Source organism: Hibiscus syriacus, unplaced genomic scaffold (assembly GCF_006381635.1).
Source record: "Hibiscus syriacus cultivar Baekdansim isolate YM2019G1 unplaced genomic scaffold, ASM638163v2 tig00110223_pilon, whole genome shotgun sequence".
NCBI lineage: Eukaryota > Viridiplantae > Streptophyta > Magnoliopsida > Malvales > Malvaceae > Hibiscus > Hibiscus syriacus.
In genome coordinates this window covers 1,239,158-1,260,599 of record NW_024062636.1, presented here as the reverse complement: position 1 = coordinate 1,260,599, position 21,442 = coordinate 1,239,158, and the positions used below count along the sequence as shown (strand labels likewise).

At 34.6% G+C, this 21,442-nt stretch overlaps 1 protein-coding gene across 1 annotated transcript; it reads right to left on the bottom strand.

Annotated features, from left to right (window-relative positions):
* Positions 1 to 14,425: 14,425 nt before the first annotated feature.
* LOC120114361 (katanin p80 WD40 repeat-containing subunit B1 homolog KTN80.4-like) lies at positions 14,426 to 21,230 on the bottom strand. The gene is made up of 18 exons (XM_039135296.1): positions 21,142 to 21,230; positions 20,871 to 21,001; positions 20,511 to 20,628; positions 20,140 to 20,366; positions 18,510 to 18,612; positions 18,283 to 18,353; positions 18,048 to 18,122; positions 17,803 to 17,946; positions 17,461 to 17,698; positions 16,310 to 16,990; positions 15,905 to 15,961; positions 15,705 to 15,826; positions 15,471 to 15,605; positions 15,265 to 15,339; positions 15,043 to 15,155; positions 14,764 to 14,880; positions 14,605 to 14,673; positions 14,426 to 14,500 (listed from the first exon to the last, which is right to left on the bottom strand). The coding sequence occupies exons 1-18, from the start codon at positions 21,167 to 21,169 to the stop codon at positions 14,437 to 14,439; spliced, it is 2,568 nt and encodes an 855-aa protein (XP_038991227.1). The 5' UTR covers positions 21,170 to 21,230; the 3' UTR covers positions 14,426 to 14,436.
* Positions 21,231 to 21,442: the final 212 nt, after the last annotated feature.

The following is a 21,442-nucleotide window of genomic DNA, read 5'->3' as shown; positions in this document are numbered from 1 at the left end:
GAGTAGTGGAGGTTTTTATGAAGCTCAAGCATGTTATTTGAAGGACTTGAACGACCAAAACAAGAAATTGAGCACAGAAATGAAAACCATGCATGAAGATTTTCAGAAGATCAGTCAAGCCTTTCGAAATGCTGGCATAGGAAACACCCCAGAAGAGTGGATCACAGGGGTCACCAAGCTGAAAAAGAACTGCAACATATATGAAGATCTTGTTCAAGAACTTCTTGGACAGAAAGGTTCTCTTACAAGGGAAAATGAGCAACTCCGAGAAATGACACAGAAGATGAAAGAGAATGTCATGGAAGAAGTTGCAGTCCAGACAAATAATATGGTTCTTAAGTGATAGATTTAGCTGATTTTACAAAGAGATTAAGCAGACTGAAGACTCAACTTTTTGAGCATGAATGGAAACTAACTGGGCTTTGGAGAAGTTAGGAGTGAAAGATATCCTTATATGTAAAGTTTTGTTTGATGTACCGAAACTTTTGTGTTCAATGAAATCTGTTCTAAGGTGATCACTCTTGAGTAAACACCTTTTCATACATGCATTTGCATTTTGCATCTTTGCATTTTTCATTGTGCATTTATACTTTTATATTTGCTTTTTTACTATACAATTTGTATTTTTATTGTTACATTCACATATTTACATTTGCATTTACATTTGCATTTTTTACATTTGTATTTACATTTTCATTTTTACATAATTACATTTGGTTTCAAATAATTCTACATGCATTTAATCATGACAACGTGGAATAATTCGTGGAGAATTCCATGACATAATCAAAGTGGAGTTAACTTGGTCTTCCTAAAGAAGGATAATAGCCATGAATGAGATTTTATCAAGGGTTGGTAGAATCGAGAAACTACAAGAGCAATTTATCGAGACACAACAAAATATGACTGGTCATGCAAAAAAGTTTCAGGATGATTCAAAAGAGCAAATGACCAAGCTGATGAACCTGATGAATGTTGTGATACATGGAGAGAAACCCTTAGAGGATTATGTTGTGAAAGATTTGAATGGAATTATGAATGATATAGCTGACACAATGGAAACAAATGACCAGGACTTTGTCAGGGAATGTGGAAATCCAATAAATCTACAAAAATCGGGTATGACCCCATAAATTCCAACAGAGATCAAGCTGAAGCGAAGTAAAGAAGAGGTTCAAAATCAATTGAAGAAAGCTAAGAAGGGAAAAAATAAAGTGATACCTCTCATTCCAATTCCAATCCCATATTCAGACTTGTTACCATTTCTCTTTGAAAGTGGTCTTGTAACACCCATTCCTCCTAGAGCATATTATTGGCGTCCAGATTGGCAAGAGGTCAAAGATTTATGCAATTATCATTCTGTAGATTTTAGTCACTCTGCGGAAAATTATTGACCCTAAAATTAAAAGTCCAAAATCTTATCGAAGAGGGGTTGCTATATTTTGAAGATAAGAAACCTAAATTCCTCAAAAACTCAAAGTTGGTTGAAGAAAAGAGATCTTTCAGTCATCATCTTCCTCATGATGTTGGTCAAGAATCAAACATTCAAAGAAAATATATTAGTCATCAGTCACAAGGTCTTCAAGAAAGCAAAGTAAACAATTGTAAAGACACAATGATGTCATGGGAGAATCTACCCTGTTTTCCTTCAGTTTCATGCAGCAAGATATATTACAAGTTTCTCCAGGCCCAGATTATTGCTCCATGTCAAGTTAAGCCTTTGTTGCTTCTATATCCAAGTTGGTATAATGAGAAAGTCTTTTGTGACTATCATGCTGGAGCCCTAGGACACTCCATTGAGAATTGTGGTAACTTCAAACGACGGGTTCAAGACCTTTTGGTTTGGGGAATCATAGAAGTGGATGATCAGTCTATTTTGGTCAATCAATTGGGAATCAAACCCCAAAATGCAGTGGGTAGAATTAAAACAAGTCAACTACATACAACAGAGGAAGAGGAAAACAAAGCATTTGAGCCAAAGATAAAACGTTCAATTTTCAATACCTCTCTGATTATAAATGATAAAGAAGTAAAATGAGAGGTAATTCAAGATTGGCCCACAGGTTTAAAAATGATGAGAAAGATACAACTCTGAAGAAAATTCAAACACATGTATCAGATTTTCTGAGGACAAATAAGGCAGTGGGCAATAAAAAGAGTCTGGTGAATACTACTCCAATCATAGCTGCAAGATGCATTCAGAATCAGAACAAAACTGTCATCACCAAAGAAAGTTGTTCTGAATATAAGTCCAATTTCCACTAAAAAAAAGATGATAGAGTCTGTTCAAGAAGAATGAGAGATTTACGCATCTGAAAGTTTATCCAAAGAAGTTGACACAAAAGATGATCAAGAAATGGGGGGCAAATGAGGACAAGAACTCTGGTCCAATTGCACACTTAACCTTATAGGAGTAATGAGTCATGATAGATAAACAAGTGGAAGTTGATATATACCGTTGTAGTACTTTCTATTGTCAGCATCTTGTTTGAACTTGTTTTTTGTTCTTTTCTCCGCTTTTGTGCAATAAATAAATTTGTGTTGCTTTTATGGTTATGAGTAAGTAATTAAGTTTTAATCTTGAAATTCTTGAGTATCAAGTAGATTAAATATTCTTTTAGTTTTTCAAGAATTATAGATCTTTGGCAAGTGGTAAATTATATCTTCCATATCCCATCCAACGCCAATTACTTGATCCTTACAATACCAAATTCGGACACTACGATTATTTGAGACTCTGAAGAAATACCTCTACCTACTTTTGAGAGACCAAATCCAGATGTTTACTGGTTTATGATACTACCTTCCACCACATACACGACTTCAAAAGTCACACTTTTTCCTTCCAAATACAAAACCATCATAAACCAAATGACCTCAAAAGAACCAAACTTTCAATTATCCGTGAATCTTCCTACAAGAAGAGACGAGATGAGGCATCATGGACCAACTCATTGAAGATAATTTCGAGTGATTAGGGCATACTCAAGAAGAAGGAAAAAGTGATTAATTGAAATAAATATATCATGCATTAATTAGATTTTTTCATGTAAGTAAAGTTAATCTTGAATATTCATCCCCTTAGAAATACCTCTTTTTACAAGGACTTCTATGTATGAGACGACTAAACTTCGCGCACAGATCAAGCACGCCAACTCAGTGTCATATCACCCAAAGATGAATGGGGCATTTGTAGGAGAAAATAAGAACCTTAAGAGGATCATTACAAAGACCACTGAAGCTTACAAAGATTGGCACGAGAGGCTAACTTTTGCCTTATATGCATATTGAATTACTGTGCGAACATTTACTAGGGCAACACCTTATTGTTTAGTCTATGGGATGGAAGCAGTATTACCAATTGAAGTTGAGATCCCATCATTTTGTATCCTAAAGGAGGACAAATTGGAGAAGACTGAATGTATCCAAGCTCGATTTGATCAATTAAACCTTATTGATGAGAATCAATTGAAAGCTATTTACCATGAGCAAATGCATGAGAAACGGATGATGAAAGATCACATCCTACAGAGTTCCAAGAGGGTGATATAGATGTGATCTAGTGTTTAAAATATCTTGCCTATACATAAAGATTTCCGTGAGAAATGGATGTCTAATTGGGACGGGTCAAATATTGTAAAAAATAGGCCTTTTCCGGAGAAGCATTGATTTTGGCAGAAATGAATGGGAAAGTTCTGAGAAACTAAATAAACTCAGATTCTGTCAAGAAATATTATACTTGAAAAAAAAACAAAAATGAAAAAAGGAAAAAAAATTGGCAGTCTAGAGGGATCCAGATGATAGAAAAATCCCCAGCAAAGCAGATCCAAGTCAAGCAAAACAAGATTGAAGGCATCCAATTAAGAGAGAATATCTTCAAAATTCATTTCGCCTCTCAAGATTGATTTTTATTTGCAAAAATTAGTTTTTAAAATCCTTAATGCATGATATGAAAAATGATAAAAGGGGGGTTCAAGTAAATTTTTAAATAACATCTTATAACCAAAGGAGGATTCGAGTTGAAAACCTGAAAAGGCAGCTCGAATATTGAATGGTGCAACAAACGACATAAGAGATGATCTTAAGCTCTTAAATGAAGCACCGCACATCCCAAAAGACGTTCCTGAAATTCTGGAATCAAGAAGTATCTCTACAAGATGAGCATAACAACCATTTCTTCAAGTTAGTGGAAGCCCGAAGCGACATACTGAACCAACTTGAAAGAACCTACTTTACCAAAATCAACCTACACCTCAAATCAGTCAATAATTTTGACACTTGTCATAGGACTATGATTTTTGAATGATTTAAAAGTGTTGTTGAATTATTTGATATTCATTAAACTCATTGTTTATGATTTGATTATATTGTGAACCTGTGATAGGCAACATTTTACAAAATTCTTTCATTCTTCGATAAAGAAAGGAGAAAAAACATTTTCAAACAGGACAGTCTCAAATGAGGAAGGTCCTTGAAGCAATTGTTGCTTATTCTACCTCTGTTGTAGAAAAAGAATGAACGAGGCCAGAATAATGAAGCACTTCACATTTTTGAAGGCAAGTGGTCCAAGAAGCCAGAAAGTCTGGAAAATTGAACTTGTGACACTCTCCTATGACATTATTAGCAGCTCATCAAGAAAGATTATCGTTTATCTCATGCTGAGGTCGATAAGCATCACCAGACAAATTATTTTCCCCAGCCATCAATCCATGTTCTTTAGAAGATTACATCATAGAGCCATGAACAAGTCACTACCTGCACTCTGGTTATACCATGATGCTGGCTCAAGTCTTGATACATCATTGCTACTTCTTCCATGCTGATCATTTTTCCTTGCCAAGATTATATCCATTATGTCATTCAGAAGATTGTTGAACTTGAATTTGAGAACTTATGGCATTGGAACATATTCTACACTTATAGACCTTTCATACGAGGGTGTGATATATCTTGGAGCAACAGAAGGGACAGTCGCTGTAGTGACCATTGCATGAAAATGCACAAACAAAAATCTTCTAGTTCATCTTGATGATGTTTATTTCGTCTGGTAAGGTTGTTACTCTGGATGTCATTGACAACAAGATTGAATCCGCCAAATCTACTCATCAATTGCTTCAACTGATCACTATTCAGTTATTCCTCATCTATTTTCAAAAGAATAACAAGACAATAAAAGGCAACCTCTGCATCACTGATCTCAGAGAAAAGATACATGACATAGAAACCTAGAAGTATTTCCACCTCATCGGGTTCAAGTGGAACAACTTTATTCCTTCCAACCCATACCAGATTCCATTTTCGATATTCATCAAGAACATACTTTTGGACACTCGAAGGTGACTCATCGTCATAAGCTTCAAGAGCCTTACGGATCCTTTATGTCAATTTGGCACTTCCTGTAAATGTTTGTAAACAGTTCAACTTTGTTCTTGAAGCCCAGGAAGGCTATCAGCTTTTTGTCAATGGAAAAACATCATGTATGGCGCGTGGAGGAAGTAGAATAAGAGGAAATTTGTTCTCAATTGGCAGATTATGAATATAGCCCATTTTCCGTGCAGCAGCATGAAAATACTTCGAATCTACAAATTTTGGCTCTACATCATATGAGTACTATGATGTTTTGGTCCAAACACCAACTGGAGCAAAGTTCCATGTTCTCATAGTAGAAATAAGGAGGCCCAATAGCATCTTCTGGAAGTGTTCTTTGAGTTATCTGATTTGGTTTGGTAGGAACCCTTAAACCAATCATTGAATTTGAAAGATGAACTTCATGATCGTCTTGATTAAGAAGTTTCTTTTCAAGCTTCCTCTGATCCTTCATTTTCTAAAAATCATAGCTCGAGTTTTGTCTTTTCTAGTAATTGGGATCATTGCATAATGGCTTCCTATCTTCTACTGGAAGAAGTGTGTCAGCAGCCTTAGCCATTTGAGCAGCACATATAAAATCTTTCAACTCTGCAATTGATGAATCTGGACCACATCTTTCCATGGCTATTGAAGCCTCAAACTCTGAATATCCTATTTTTGTCAAGTATAACAGTTTATTCTCCTCATCAGAATCAGAATTCGGGATTCCCTTGGTATCAGAAAAGCTATCAATATTTGTTAAATTATCCTGAAAGATCGCTTCATAATCAGATGAGTTGTTATCAGAATCAACATGTTGCATGGGTGTGGATTTTTGATGAGCCTGTACCACTGTATATGTAGTCTTGTTATTGCATCAGATTATTGTTCGCATAAATTAGTTTCTCTCCAACATAAAAGTATATTTCAGAGATGGCCTTCACTGAAAGATGATAAGCCACTGTGTCAGCCTGGAACGGATTACCAAGCTATTTATACTGCTCTGTCTGACTAAATCCCTCCAGATACAGAAAATGATCACCTCATTCAGAAGACATATATCTCAGACGTTTTTGTCAGAATGATTGAGTACTTCTTAAGTTTATAACAACATGAAGAGAATTTCTCCAGTTACTTGACAATACTACTGTTTAGTGACACCAGAATAAGAGTATTCAAGATAAACAGATTTGGGGCACGAATAAAGCCACAAGTACCCATAACAGTGCATTGTCAAAATTGGACCTCATGAGGATCATGATATTCCAGTCAAACATACATTGAGAATGAATCAGAAGCAGAATATCGAGGCATATCGAAAGCCCAATTCAGACAGATCTAGAGGGACATCTTGAGGGCCCATTTCAACCAGAAATATAATATTGGGGCATTTTGAAGGCTCACAACAATATGAATATTTGAGCATTCTTGGAGGCTCATCTCAACAAGAAGTAATGTTGAGCACACTTTTAACATCTGTATCAGCAAATGTTGGGGCATGTTAAAGGTTCCTTCAAACAGATCCATGTGCGGCATTTTGAAGGCTCAGATTAACAAGAAGCAAATATCGGGGCATGCTGAAAGCCCTTTCAATCAGAATTAGGACTGTTGATGCATTTTTTGAACGTTCGTATCAGCAATGTTGGGACATGCTGAAGGCCCATATCATCATATGTTAAAGATCATTGATTTAAGAAAATATTTCCAGTGAGACAGAAAGATATGAAGAATGAAAAGGGTAAAACAGTGACAGTCAAGCTATCTATACATAATTACTTCATTCATCAGGCAGTTACATCAGGGTCTTGTTGTTGAACAAATATTTACTCAACAAGTATGGTTTCAAATACCCAATCTTCTTAACCATGTGTCACATGACAACGTGTTCTTTGTTAATCTACATCATGGTTGCATGAATAAATATGGTCCTTAGGCAGACCATTTGATCCAAGGTTCAGTTAGTCAAAATCTCGGCTTTGAATTTTGCATTCTCTGTATCAGTGATGATTGAAAATATTTCTTTGAGATTCCTGGCAGTTAGTTTCAATCATACTATTGAGGTCATGAAGCTGTTTTTCACATCAGTTTTTGTTTACTTGATGACATTGAATAAATAGGCTTGGCTTACGTATATTGCTTTTTCCCGTTGTTACTGGGGTTATCATTGCCAGCTAGCCTGAACTAAGTTTTTATTTATTTTGGGTTTTATCATGTGCGTTTCATCCCCAGCAGCAAGAATTCTACGATATCGTTCTGTACATGGATCCTATATCTGAAGTTTTTACTTTCTATAACGCTCAGTTATAGAAGAAAACGTGATCGGTATTACACTTGCCCTTGCCTGAGATAATATCAAAATCAGTTGGTATCTCTTATTCAATTCGATACTAGCATATCTTGTGGATTTGACCAACTTTTTGGTCATACCAATATCTCATTTGTATTCCCACTGAGTTTTGTTCTCAAGTGGTCTTGTGACATCATACAAAAGCTTTAAACATTGTGCAAAGAGTTTTCCTGACCATCAATCCAAGCAGAAGCCGCATGAAAGGGTGAATATGTTGTCAAATACGAACCAGTAATTATGGTGCTAAACTAATGTTGTGATCATATGGTTTCCATCTATTGATCCAAGATGAAGTCTGTTTTCTTCAACCCCAAGATTAGAAATGAGATATGATGAAGATTTCTTTCCACGGAAGGAGAGCTGAAATTTTAACAACAAGAAACTAGTGGAGCCAACTATGGTTGAACGACATGTTGTTATTAAGCATCTCGATATGATATGGTCCAAGTTGCCTTATTCGAGATTTGATATGAAGACATGAAAGGAATTAGGATAAATTCTCCTTGTGATGTGTTTCAAGAGTCAAATCAGAACAAACATTGCTCTCCTAATTAATCCCCGCTGAGTCAGACATATCTACATCTACACTCTTCAAAGATGATAGATTCTCTTTTTAAAAGATGATAGATTCTCTTTTTAAAGATGAAAGCTTTATGGGATTTATACACAAGTCCAAGCAAATAAAGTTGGTTTTATCCAAGACAAAATGGGGCATCAGGGTCATAATTTTGACTACGAAAAGAGTTCCATAAATGAAACATTTCTTCTAAGACTTAAATGAAGCAAAGAAGGCACCAAGATACAAGTTGATCAGATGATTCTGCAGAAATGCAAGCTTCATAGCATAAGTTTCTACACTGATATCCAGAGGTAACCCTGGCAATAAATGATGAAGTGAAGGAAGACCAAGTTCACCACTTTGAAGTCAAATGAAGATTGCATCAACATTCATGCATTCATAAGAATATCATTTACACAATAGACAATGCATTACATTGATACATCTGAGTGCATTCAAACATGAAGTTTTACAGATCTTCGGAAGAACAAGAATATTCATGGTAAAAAAATACCTTACAAGAAGAAGGTTTTCAAAACCTCGAATACAGGAATCACGCCAACATCTGAAGAATAGATGGACGCAATCCACAAAAATGAGCATTATCTTGAGATTGGGTCATGTTACCCAATCAACATGTTATTTTCAAAAATAATGAGAAAACGATTTCCATAGTTTCTCATTCAATCTTTTCTAAATATGAAATTGTTGAAAAGTAAGAAAACAATTTTTATAGTTTCTTACTTAGTAAACTATTTCCCACATCTGTAAGTCCTACACTGCATGATGTTTCCAAAAATCCTTCGGGAGCTTTTTGATGTTTTCAAAGCCTTAGGGTCATCTGTAAGTCCTACAGTGCATGATGTTTCCAAAAAGCCTTCGGGAGCTTTTTGATGTTTTCAAAGCCTTAGGGTCATCTGTAAGTCCTACAGTGCATGATGTTTCCAAAAAGCCTTCGGGAGCTTTTTGATGTTTTCAAAGCCTTAGGGTCATATGTAAGTCCTTCAGTGCATGATGTTTCCAAAAAGCCTTCGGGAGCTTTTTGATGTTGTTATTTTGAAAAATAATGAGAAAACGATTTCCATAGTTTCTCATTTTATCTTTTCTAAAATGAAATTGTTAAAAAGTAAGAAAACGATTTCCTTAGTTTTTTTACTTAGTAAACTATTTCCCACATCTGTAAGTCCTACAGTGCATGATGTTTCCAAAAAGCCTTCGGGAGCTTTTTGATGTTGTTATTTTGAAAAATAATGAGAAAACGATTTCCATAGTTTCTCATTTTATCTTTTCTAAAATGAAATTGTTAAAAAGTATGAAAACGATTTCCTTAGTTTTTTTACTTAGTAAACTATTTCCCACATCTGTAAGTCCTACAGTGCATGATGTTTCCAAAAAGCCTTCAGGAGATTTTTGATGTTGTTATTTTGAAAAATAATGAGAAAACGATTTCCATAGTTTCTCATTTTATCTTTTCTAAAATGAAATTGTTAAAAAGTAAGAAAACGATTTCCTTAGTTTTTTTACTTAGTAAACTATTTCCCACATCTGTAAGTCCTACAGTGCATGATATTTCCAAAAAGCCTTCGGGAGCTTTTTGATGTTTTCAAAGCCTTAGGGTCATCTGTAAGTCCTACAGTGCATGATGTTTCCAAAAAGCCTTCGGGAGCTTTTTGATGTTTTCAAAGCCTTAGGGTCATCTGTAAGTCCTTCAGTGCAAGATGTTTCCAAAAAACCTTCAGGAGCTTTTTGATGTTTTCAAAGCCTTAGGGTCATCTGTAAGTCCTTCAGTGCATGATGTTTTCAAAACCCTTCGGGTCATCTGTAAGACCTTCAGTGCATGATGTTTTTAACATTTCCATCCTACTCAAAAGAAGTCAAATTAAAAATTATTGTCTTTTTCGTCTTTGCTATATTCTTGTTAACACAAGAATGAACAAAAAGGGGCAGCTATAGACACTAATTTTTCACTTTCATATATATTATTATTATTATTATTATTATTATTATTATTATTATATATTATTATAATTAAATAAATAATTACAAGCCCAAGACCCGGAGGCCTGTTTTACAAATCTTGGAGGCCCAGACCCAATCCAGGCCTAAACAGACAACTTAAACCCTTTAGGGTTTATATCATTTATGCTAGGGTTTCAAACCCTAGCCCCCAGCCGCCTCCAAGATTCCAGAAGGCCAGCCGCCGCCTCTGCTCAGCCGCCACCTCCACGTTGACGCTTCAGCTGCTGCCACGCCGCCGTCAGTGCCATGCCACCCCATCGAAGCCTCCAGAAACGCCTCGTCCTCACCCCACGTAGAGCTCTATGGTGAGTCACCACCATAGCTATGGTGACTCACCGAGAAACCCTTCTGTGACCGGTCCGAGGAGCGTTTCGTCGAGGCTATAAAAGCCTCGACTCACCTGTAAAATAAAAAAAGAAAGAACATGGAGGAAGAATCGGAGACAGCCACGGAGAGCAAGAACAAACAGAGAGCTACGGCAGAGAAAAACAGAGAGCAACCATCAAACAAGCAAAAACAACAACCAAATAAAAGAGGAGAAGAGAAAAGGAGACTTACCGAGGAAATCACCGTCGTGACAGCCTCCACGAGTCACCGGAGAATCGAAACGACGAAGGAAATTATCTCAGATCTACGACGTTTGGTAAGCTTTTAGGTTAAAACAACCTTAGATTGGGCTTTAGGGTAAATAAAGCGTCGATTTGAGGGTATTTTATAATTTCCGGCCACCGGATGTGGTGGCCGGCGGCGGATTTGGTGGTGGTCGACCGAAGATCGTTTCCCTCCGGTGAGGGAAATTAAGAGAGAAATGAGAGAGCTCTTCTTCTCTCATTTTTGAGAGAGAAGAAGAAGAGAAGAAATGAGGATGCTGGCCCTTTGGGCCAGTCGTTTAGTCCTTAACTGCATATATAATTAGGATAAATAATATATTTAGTCCTCAATAATTTTAATATTTTTGTTTTAGTCCCGTATTATGAATTATGGTTAAATTACACTTTTAATACCCATCTTTTATATATTTCGAATTAGTACTCTAGTTTTATAAATTTACATTTTAATCATTAAATTTTCATTTTTGACTATGATTTTTTAATATTTTACATTTTAACACTATATTTTTAATTCCTTTTATTTTAATCATTATTTGTAATATTATTTTATTATTATTATTATTATTTATTTCTTTAATTATTATTTCATTATTATTATTATTATTTATATAAATATATATATATATATATATATAATAATAATAAATAATATTTATTTATTTATTCTATTTGTTTTTTATTAAAATCCTATATTTCATAAATTACTTTTAATAATCATATTTTAATATATATTTATTTTTCAATATTAAGAAAATGACTGTCTTAAAGCACCTAGAAGCCCGTTTTCTGATATTTTTACTAAATATCCTATTTTATAAATTATATATTAATTGTTTTAATTATTTATTTTTTAATATCGAAGAAAAGAGCTGTCTTAAGGCACATAGAAGTCATTTTCTGATATTTCTAAATAAATAAATATTTTATTTATAAATATATATAAATTAATATTTTTTTCATAATTATAATTTTTAAATAATAGGATTATAAATTAAATATATTTTGAATTTTTAAATTTATAATAATAGAGACAATTTATAATTAAAAAGTACCAATTTTGGGCGTTGTAGGGGTGTTAATCCTTCCCTAAACGTAACCGACCACGAATCTTTTTTATTATTAAAAAGAACAAATTTTTGGTTAAAACGCAGATCAGTTTATCTTTTAATCGATGTTTTCTTAAAAACTCTTTTAAAGGATGATTTTTAGGTATTTGACCTACCTGACCCAAAAGGCCGATGGCGACTCCCAAATTATTTTAAAAACCATTTATTCACATCACTTTTCCCGCCAAGTAAAAAAATTGTGCCCGGACGAAAACCGGTTACGACACCCTGAATATCCATTTATTCACCCACTCCATTTTGAATTTACTGAAGTACCAGATGAGCTGAAATGGTTATTATAGTATTTTACTCATATATACCATGTAGCTATCGAATTCTTTTTACCAGACCTTCAGTATTTTTTAGGCAGAGCTACACAAGGACAAATTCAACTAGAGTTAAAAAAAAAACCTTTTTACCATTTTACAATGGTTTTATCCTCTGCACCAATGGTTGGATATGGTTAACAAAGAAGCTTACAGAACCCCTGGCTTATCCAAGGTGCTTATTCTCTACAAGTCACATTATTTTAACTGCATGGAGCCTCTACATAGTTAGGGTCATTTCCTATGGCATGGATTCACAGGATTTACCATAATGATATAAGGAAATTGGATGTCTAACACAGGGAACTACAAAAGTATTTGTGCCAGCTAAACAACCAGATCCCATTAGAGATATGGCCACCGCCAAATGTTGAAGCACCATGGGATTCATGACCTATAAATCCTACATCTGATCACAAAGCAATCATGGAAGTAACACAAGAATATCGAGAAAGTATTCATGATCCTTTAGAATGGTCCAAAGATTATTCTTGGATTTTGAGTGTTGCTAGTAAACGGATAATGGATGAGTCAACACCACGAGAAAATATGGACGTGGACCCAGAAGATGCATATAAAGCTTATCGGTTAGAACGCTACAGAAAGAAACAAGTAAATGAAGACAGAATAATTTAGTTGAATTTGACATCTGATGAGTCCACTTATTATAGTGATTAATCACTTTTTATCATGTCAGGAATCTTTAGTATTTTTGTTTCAGTTTTTCAAACTTTGTCTAGTATCCTATGTATTGTGTTTGTAAACGTGGAAAGTTTGTAAATTTGTTATTTTTCTCTCATTCTGCTTATAAAATGAGAGCTAAGGTTTGTAAGAAGGCAAGAGTTAGCCTTTAAATAAAAATCGTGTGCTTTCTTTAAGATGCCCTTCTAAACATTTTTCATTTCTTCTTTCTGAGTCTTCTGATAAATAAATGGATCTCCAGTGAGTTTTCCCCTGGTGTATGCTCTGCAACTTATCATTTATATGGATCATGTTTACATCAAAAACCATGAAAGCTTATACAGAGAAACTAAGTATAATGACAGTCTTTGAGACGAATTATGATTTGTTACCGTAACTAACAGGCAATGCCTCCTTATGGCTATGGAGAAGCCTTTCCTTTGGCATAGAATACTTGCTACATTACTCTGATCGTATTTCCAATCACCTCTATCGTCCTACTTGGTAAAGTATATCTTTCAACTTTAAATCTTTATCATGAGCACTTAGATAACCATGCATCAGTATTATGCTTAAAACATTGGTTTAGCGAATAATAACAATTACTTAGCAACAAAAGAAAAGCTCAATAGTAACAATAATATATCTAATTTGCATCTAGTCCCTCTACCCTTAAGACATACAAATTTTAGTCCCTATATTCTAATTGTAGCAATTTAGTCTATTGATACAAGGACTTGGAACATGATTAAACAGTAAATAATACCTCATGCAAACGAATCACATTGTGGTGTTTGAGCAACTTCAAGGTGGAGATTTCTCTCTTTCACTTTCTTTCGATCTTTAAGAACGAATCTTGCGAATCCAAAAATATTTTTTAAACGGGGCACATTTATATTAATAACAAAAGTTTTTCATATAGAGTGAACACAAGTAAAATTTAAGGGTGGACACCACCAATAAAATGAACATAAAAAATTCAGAGTTTAGGGTGAACTCTGACTCACCCTAAACCCCATTTACATCCGCCAGTGTCGCAGATAACACCTGGCAAATACGAGCAGCTAAACCATGCTCTCGTTCATGTTGTTCCACAGCTTTTAACACACGTGTATATATTGAATTTTATAGTACAAAAAAAAAATAGTTAAAAGGCCAAAAGGAGCAAAGTAGAAAAAACTTAGTAGAAACCAGCAGCATGTTGACAACCCAAATTAGAGCTTCAACCTTGACAATGTAGTAGAATCGGCTATCAGTTAAACGCTTTCGTTTAGTATAAAATTTACAAGCTGCATTAGGACTTGACAAGACAATATGCATGGAAGTCGTTGATGTTTGACCAGCTGAAAACTTACTCTCCATGACAATAAAAGAATATAACGCATAAAAGCACACAAAATAAGCTAGTGCATGCATGTATGAATCTACACGTTGGTTCCCATTATGACACTTCTTGAAGTGCTAGATTCAATTCCTGGGCAGATTTTGCCACTGATCCCCCTCTTCTATGGATAAAAAATAAAAAAGAAACAAATAAATAAAAATGGATATCTCGGATGATTAAACCCTAAAGCAGTTCGCTACAAGTTCGAATTGCCACCATACTCACCTGGTAACCATGGGCAGACAGTGCTTTACTTTTTCAAGTTCTATAAAGCAGAGGTTGCAACATTCAAACCTAGGGCAATCAGCAGCATGATCTCGGTTAATAATACAATAACTGAACATTTGAAGATTAAATTCGCAGTTCCGAAGCAAGCAGGCAGACCTTTGCTCTGCCTCAATGTCTACACCAACAGGCGTTGAAGAAGATAATGTCGAATATATCATTGAACCAAATACTCTAACCAGCTTAAGCAGGACGTCGAGACTGATGCTCAAATGCCTACATAAGAGCTGCAGTTACATACCAAAATCTACTCTATTGGTAGATACAATGAACCAGAGAAACAACTACTGAAAGCAATTGACGTTTAAAGAACAATTTGAGAGCAAAAGTCCCAGGCTAAGAGACAACAAAAATGCTAGATTATGATACTGTTTTTACCTATCCATCTCACTTCCAAGGAGACTCGACAGAAGGGGAAGAAGACAAGTGCATATGTCCAACGTGACAATGTCTATTTTATCAGTGACAATGCTCAACACATCAGCAAGCACCTGCAATTCCCATCACCCAAAAACAAAATGCAAGTAGCACTTCAATATGTTCGAGTTACACGAAAGTTCAAACCAAGATACATGGATTGACAAACTTGAAAGTTCTTACAGCATGATCAGCCATCTTTTCCATTGCACTGATTGCACCCTTTATGTCATTCCTTTCCCAGCAACGATGCACAACCTATAACCAGTAATAAACAAGGTTCAGCAATCTTCTATGTTAACTTCAACAATGTCGACATTTTACTATGAAGTGAAAAACAAAAGCATCTAAACACTCCATATCATAACTTCCAGTTTGATTAGGATCACCTGTAACTTAGATAAACGAGACTGCATGGAACCAATGAATTGGTCATGCTGCTCCATTATATCTGCAACAGCATCCTCATCACTGGCAGAAGGCATTTCTTTTTCCACAGAGGAGTTGTATCCTCTTTGTTTATACTTCAAAAAAGATAAGAACCGAATGCATAAATTAGCACTGGGAACATATTAAAACGAAAAAGGAAAAGAAAGTGAATACAAGCTTAGGCAAGTTTTTACCGAATTGAATGAAGACATATCTGACGTAGATGTATTCCTCCGAGCTATACCAAAAGTAGGTCCGTCATAATTAGAAGGCCTCCCTCTTTTCTCCCAATTTATAACTACTGGGTGTGTTCTTCCTGAAGCATTGACCAAGGTAGTGAGTTCAGACTACGGAATTGTGCACTATATCAACCTGCTATGGAGAGATATACCACCTTTTTGGCTCTCTAAAGGATATGCGTCTCTATGTGTTTTTTGCACCTGTGAATCATCTGAAACAAAGAGCTCTGGTTCAGTATTAATACATAGACATTTCAACTTGAGAAATGCTGAGGTACAGATAACACTCTGCTTCAACCTTTTGTTTTTTTTCTCTTTATTCTCATTTCATTTTTATTTTTTGCATTCCTATTTCTATTGGAAAAGGAAAATTAGAAAAATTATCATGCGATAAGATTCTGATGACTGGAATCTGGCTGGTCAGTGCATGAATAAGAAAAAACCTCCCAAACCTGCCTTTTGAAATTCAGTAGTAACCCCTCACCCAAAACAACCCAAAAAATTGTGACGAATGAAAAACCCTAAAATTAACCAGTGAATTAAAAGTTTTAAGAACATACAATTTTCATCCAAGTAGTTTGGAGGCAACTCAACCACTGAGTTCGATTCACTCTTACCAGAGCCAGCACACCTATCTTCTCTTGTTTTCCTTTTAACAGCTGGTATTCCTTTAAGAGATGGAAATTTACTCTTGTCCAGAACACTTCCGAATTCATCCACCTTAGAATCTTCACTTTGAGACGGAGCAGAGATAGATGGTTGGTCCATGTCTTCCTTGCTATTTTGAAACCTCCGAAAACTAGATGCCTTTGACTGCAAAGAAAATGGCATTGTTCTTCCAACAATACACAGTTCTTTTCTGGAATCAGCTCCTTGCTTTACAGTTCTACCAACTAGTCCAGCTTCTTTTCCAGATTCAGCATCTGGATGGATCAGCTCCAAACTTCTCCCAGAGATTCCAACCTCTCTTCTAGATTTGGCTGTCTGTTCCAAACTTCTCCCTGATATCCCAACTTCTTTTCTTGATTCAACAGCCAGCTCCAACCTCATATCATCTCTAGGCACAATCACAGGTATGACATCTGACCTGTTAAAATTTGGAACATTGACAACTGAGCTAGTCCTCATAGAACTCCTCTTTGAAGCTGCTCCACTAGGAACAGGTACTGAACTCGGTTGCGTTGTCTTTGGAGCAGTGTCTAAATTGACCCTCTGAGGGGTACCAGGTACATTTCCTGTGGCTTTAACCATAATGCAAAAACCAGAATAAGATAGAAAGATAGATAACAGTTGCACGCGGTCCCCCACTAGTACTGTTTACCATTTGGCTAAGCATTTATGCTATTTCTAATTATCAATTAAATCATTTTCCTAATTGTTTTCTTCTATTTTTCCTCTTTTCTCATAAGTTGACCTATTACTACTGCCTGCTTACTAAAGCACACCATAAAATAAATGAACAAGTAAAAATATTTTGCACATTTCTACCATACATGTTCTATCTACCCATTTTCCCACCTTTTCCCTTTAGTTTTTGATTTCTCAAAAAGAATTGTGTAGTTAAGTTCAAAGTGATGGATTACTCATCTTTCCTGAGACCTTTTTCGACTAATATTAGTTCTTTTTAAAGAGTAAACTGTATAAATGAAAACTAATAAACATAAAGTAGTGTGAATGTGCTAAACCCCAAAACGAAATCAAAGTAAAATGCAACATACATGCCAAATTTTGGACTCCTTAACAGGATCTGAGTTTTGTGAAATGGATAACCTTCCCAGGGATTTTGTTTCCTTCACTAAAGTATCAGGATTTTGTGAAACTGATAACCTTCCCATACTAGCTTTTGTTGTGTTCTCATTCAGTACAGAGAGGGTTCCGCCAGAACAAGATTTGGGTTCAGAATGACCATTCACGTTATTAGCATCAGGAACAGCAAAAGGCTCTATGCACTGTACCAAAGACCAAAATTTAATGTTAAAATCTTTAACATAATAATTAACAACTGCCAATAAAGAAAGATGGACAGATAAAAGTGTAGAAAACTGAACAATACCGAGATGTCTACAACCCAAACTCCAACACAGCTTTGATTATATGAGCAGCCAAGAAGCTTTCCTTCATGAACATTAAGATCTGACAATCTAGACCACCCCACATCCACACCATCATGACATCTTATTGGTTCCCATGAGAAAACCTAAAAATTGCGAGGGAAAATAAAGTAAAAATTTAATAGCATAGAACACTTGCTCATAAATCATTATGGTTTGGTGAAAATTGAACTGTAAAAGACCTCACCTTTAGACTTTCATGTAATCCACAAAGTACAGTCCTCCCATCAGGATTGAAGGTCAAACAATGGACTCCAGTAGTCTACAGTATAGAGAGTGAAAATCATGTACAAACTTCTCCATAAAACAGGTAAATAAAAGATCCTGTGATCTCAGTATGGAAAATAGATCTTATGATCTTCGATAGAATCTCTAAGTCTACTAAAAGAGCCAACTACAAAACCAAAAACCAGTTAAAGTACCTCAGACCCAGTTGAACCAATAAGCTCAAAGGTTTCAAGGTCCCAAAATTTAACAGTCCGATCAGCTGAACCTGTAAGGGAAGAGAACATATAATGAAAATCATAGCACACACGAAGGATGTACAATTCACAATATAATAGATATTTGTATATAACTTAAAAGGACATCATAGAATTCTCAAATGAGGAATAAGCAAGAACACTTTTCATAGAAGGTTATAACCAACCTGTAGCAAGTAGAAACTCATTGGGATGGAAATCTAAGCACTGAATTTGGCCTTCATGATACTTGAAATCATGCAACAATTTTCCAGCAGTCAAATCCCAAACCTGTTGATATATAAAACATGAAAAAGATTATTGTAAAGTTATCCTGAATCAACATCTGAACTCAAAAGCTAAAATGTGTATACAATCCACGTATAAGGGTCCGTTTGTTTCATGTAAAACATTTTCCGGAAAACGTTTTCCTCACTTTTCAGTGTTTGGTTGGAGGAAAACAGATTGATCAATGTAAAACATTTTCTTAGTCAACAGAATTTCCTTTGCATTTTCTAGAAAATGACTTACGGTTTAATTTTTCGTAAGTCATTTTCCAAACTTTTCACTTCAAAGCATAAATACTCAAAATATATTATTTTATAAATTTAATATTAATATGATATTTTAGTATCATTTTAATAAAAATATTAATTATTAACATTTTAAAATATATTTATTAATATTTTTAATAATATAATATAATAATAATATTACTACAATAATATCCTCAATTATATTATAATAATATATGATACTATTATATTCTTATTTTAATATATATAATAAATTATTAATAAAAGTTATATTATTTATTAATTTCTTAAAAATAATATTATTGAATTATTAATAGTGAATACTTTTATTTAGTATTTAATATTGATATAACAGTCTAATAATATTATAAAAATTACTTAAAAATATTTATTAATAATTTTAAAATATAATATTTTTATTTTTATAGATATTCAATATAATTTATCATATTTTTATTTTAATAGAATATACTAGAGTTAATATTTTATTTATAAAATTATAGAAATAATATTTTAATAATAATATTGGCATAAATAGTATTAAATAAATTATTCTAATATTTTTAAAATAATAATATTAAGTTTTATAATAAATAATATTATTTATATATTTATATTTGCAATAAATAATTTCTAAAAAATTATCAACTAGTGAAAAATGGTTCACACAACATCTTCCAAACACCATAAAACATTTTCCAGAAAATATTTTCCAGAAGATGTAATTCATTTTACGGAAAACATTTTCTAAAAAATGTTGTCAGTGAAACAAACAGACCCTAAATGTGCATTTAAATTTGTTCATAAGGTGAAAACATTTTTATCAAAGAAAACTTAAAGCTGGCAATCTATACGCCCATCTGACCCTTTTTACCATTTATACAATGAAATGGCTTGCAGAAATTAAATTTCGATGTGAGAATGCCAAAGAACTGCACCTATGGAGCAACTCATTGATATATAACAGAACAGCCAATGTTTTGAAGTTGCAACACTCGGATAATTAAAAACAATGTGAAATAAAGAAGGCATGTAAGTTCATCCAACACCCTCAGCATTGCATAGCCTCACTCCAAACTCCAAAATCTCGATTCCAGTTCTCACGAAATAAGAGCAAGGCCATGAAACAGACTACCCCTAAAAGAATTGAAAACCTTTCTATGTTTATTCACCCTACAATGCCCACACAGAACCCAAAAGAAAAAGAAACACGTGTACAATCTAAGGATTACATACGTACAAAATGACTGGCATCATGAACTAAATTACAGCAAATTCTGACCTTCACAATGTTGTCCTCACCGCCAGATACAACCCATCGGCCATCTGGTGTAAACCTGATTGCATTGACTCCTCGACTGTGGCCCTTGTATGTATGGATACACCCTTTCTTTCTGATATCCCATACCTTGAGATTTGTATCAAGAGAACCAGATGCAAAACACTCACCAAAGGGATGGAAGTCCACAGAGATGCAATTGGATCTATGGCCAGTCAAAGTCCGAACAACTAAAATGGTACAGATTGCAAAAAAGATATCAAAAATAAATAATCAATCTGACACATTTAAGACCGGCATTTAACATACAACAACATGCATATTTTGATTATTATTTTAGGGGGAAAAAGGTCTATGAAACTGGACAGGCATACTTTTTGCCTCCTCCAAATCCCAAAGCTTGATGCTACCACTTGCAGCACCTGCAGCTACCAAGACTTCTGAAGAATCAAAGCTCACTGAATCTATTCCACTCGTGTGTCCTGACAAACTCTGATATAATGGTTCACATAAAAAATGTACGGAATAAGAATTCATTGGTCTCCAAATCAAAAAAAAAATTCATAATTACAATTGTTTAATCCTACTATATGCTATATCAAATATTATTTTTCTCCCTCAGTGAGGGAGTGAGCTTAAAACTAATTACAGCAAATAAGTGACAGATAAATGATATTAAAAAAGAAGGGTATTTGACAGGAAATGCATTGAGCGAATATAGAGCGAGAACCGACCTGTATAGCGTTGGGTTTACCAATAGCCCAGAGATTAACCTTGTGATCTTCTCCTCCAGTTGCAAGAACCCTAGACGTTTTCCTTCCAATCTTCAGGCAATTCACAGTTGAAGAGTGTGCCACAAATTCTTCTGTTTATAATTATTAAGGCAACCCTGGGTATAAATAATTCTTAAAGAAAAAGATCTGTTCGAAGTGATGGGGGCAACTGTAATGAAAAACCCAGATCAATATTAACATAATTTAATTAAAAAAACCTAAAAAAGGATACGTAGCTTGTAAGCTCGTTTGGTAGTCATGGCGGCAATGAAACTGAAGACAAGACCCTCGCAATGGCTATAGACAACATTCAAATCTTCTCAAAAGGAAAATTTTCTGATCAACAGTGCACTGGATCCCATCCTCATTTCATTATTTTAACATTCTCCAAGGACTGCATAATCGAAATTTTTGCCGTTAGATCGGAAACATTAAAAAAATTATTGAAATGAGTAGCCGGCATTTTAACCAAAACCAAAGACTTACAAAGAAGACAATAGTTCGAGAGGTCTGCCTCATATTTTACCTTTTGC

Bases quoted from the DNA above. Each gene is read 5' to 3' on its own strand.
- LOC120114361 (XM_039135296.1), bottom strand. From the start codon at position 21,169: ATGACTACCAAACGAGCTTACAAGCTAC. The intron at 20,367-20,510 runs GTATGCCTGTCC...GTACCATTTTAG, and splicing joins GGATTTGGAGGAGGCAAAAA to TTGTTCGGACTTTGACTGGC. The intron at 15,340-15,470 runs GTGATCCTAATC...TACTGGTTATAG, and splicing joins CTCGTTTATCTAAGTTACAG to GTTGTGCATCGTTGCTGGGA.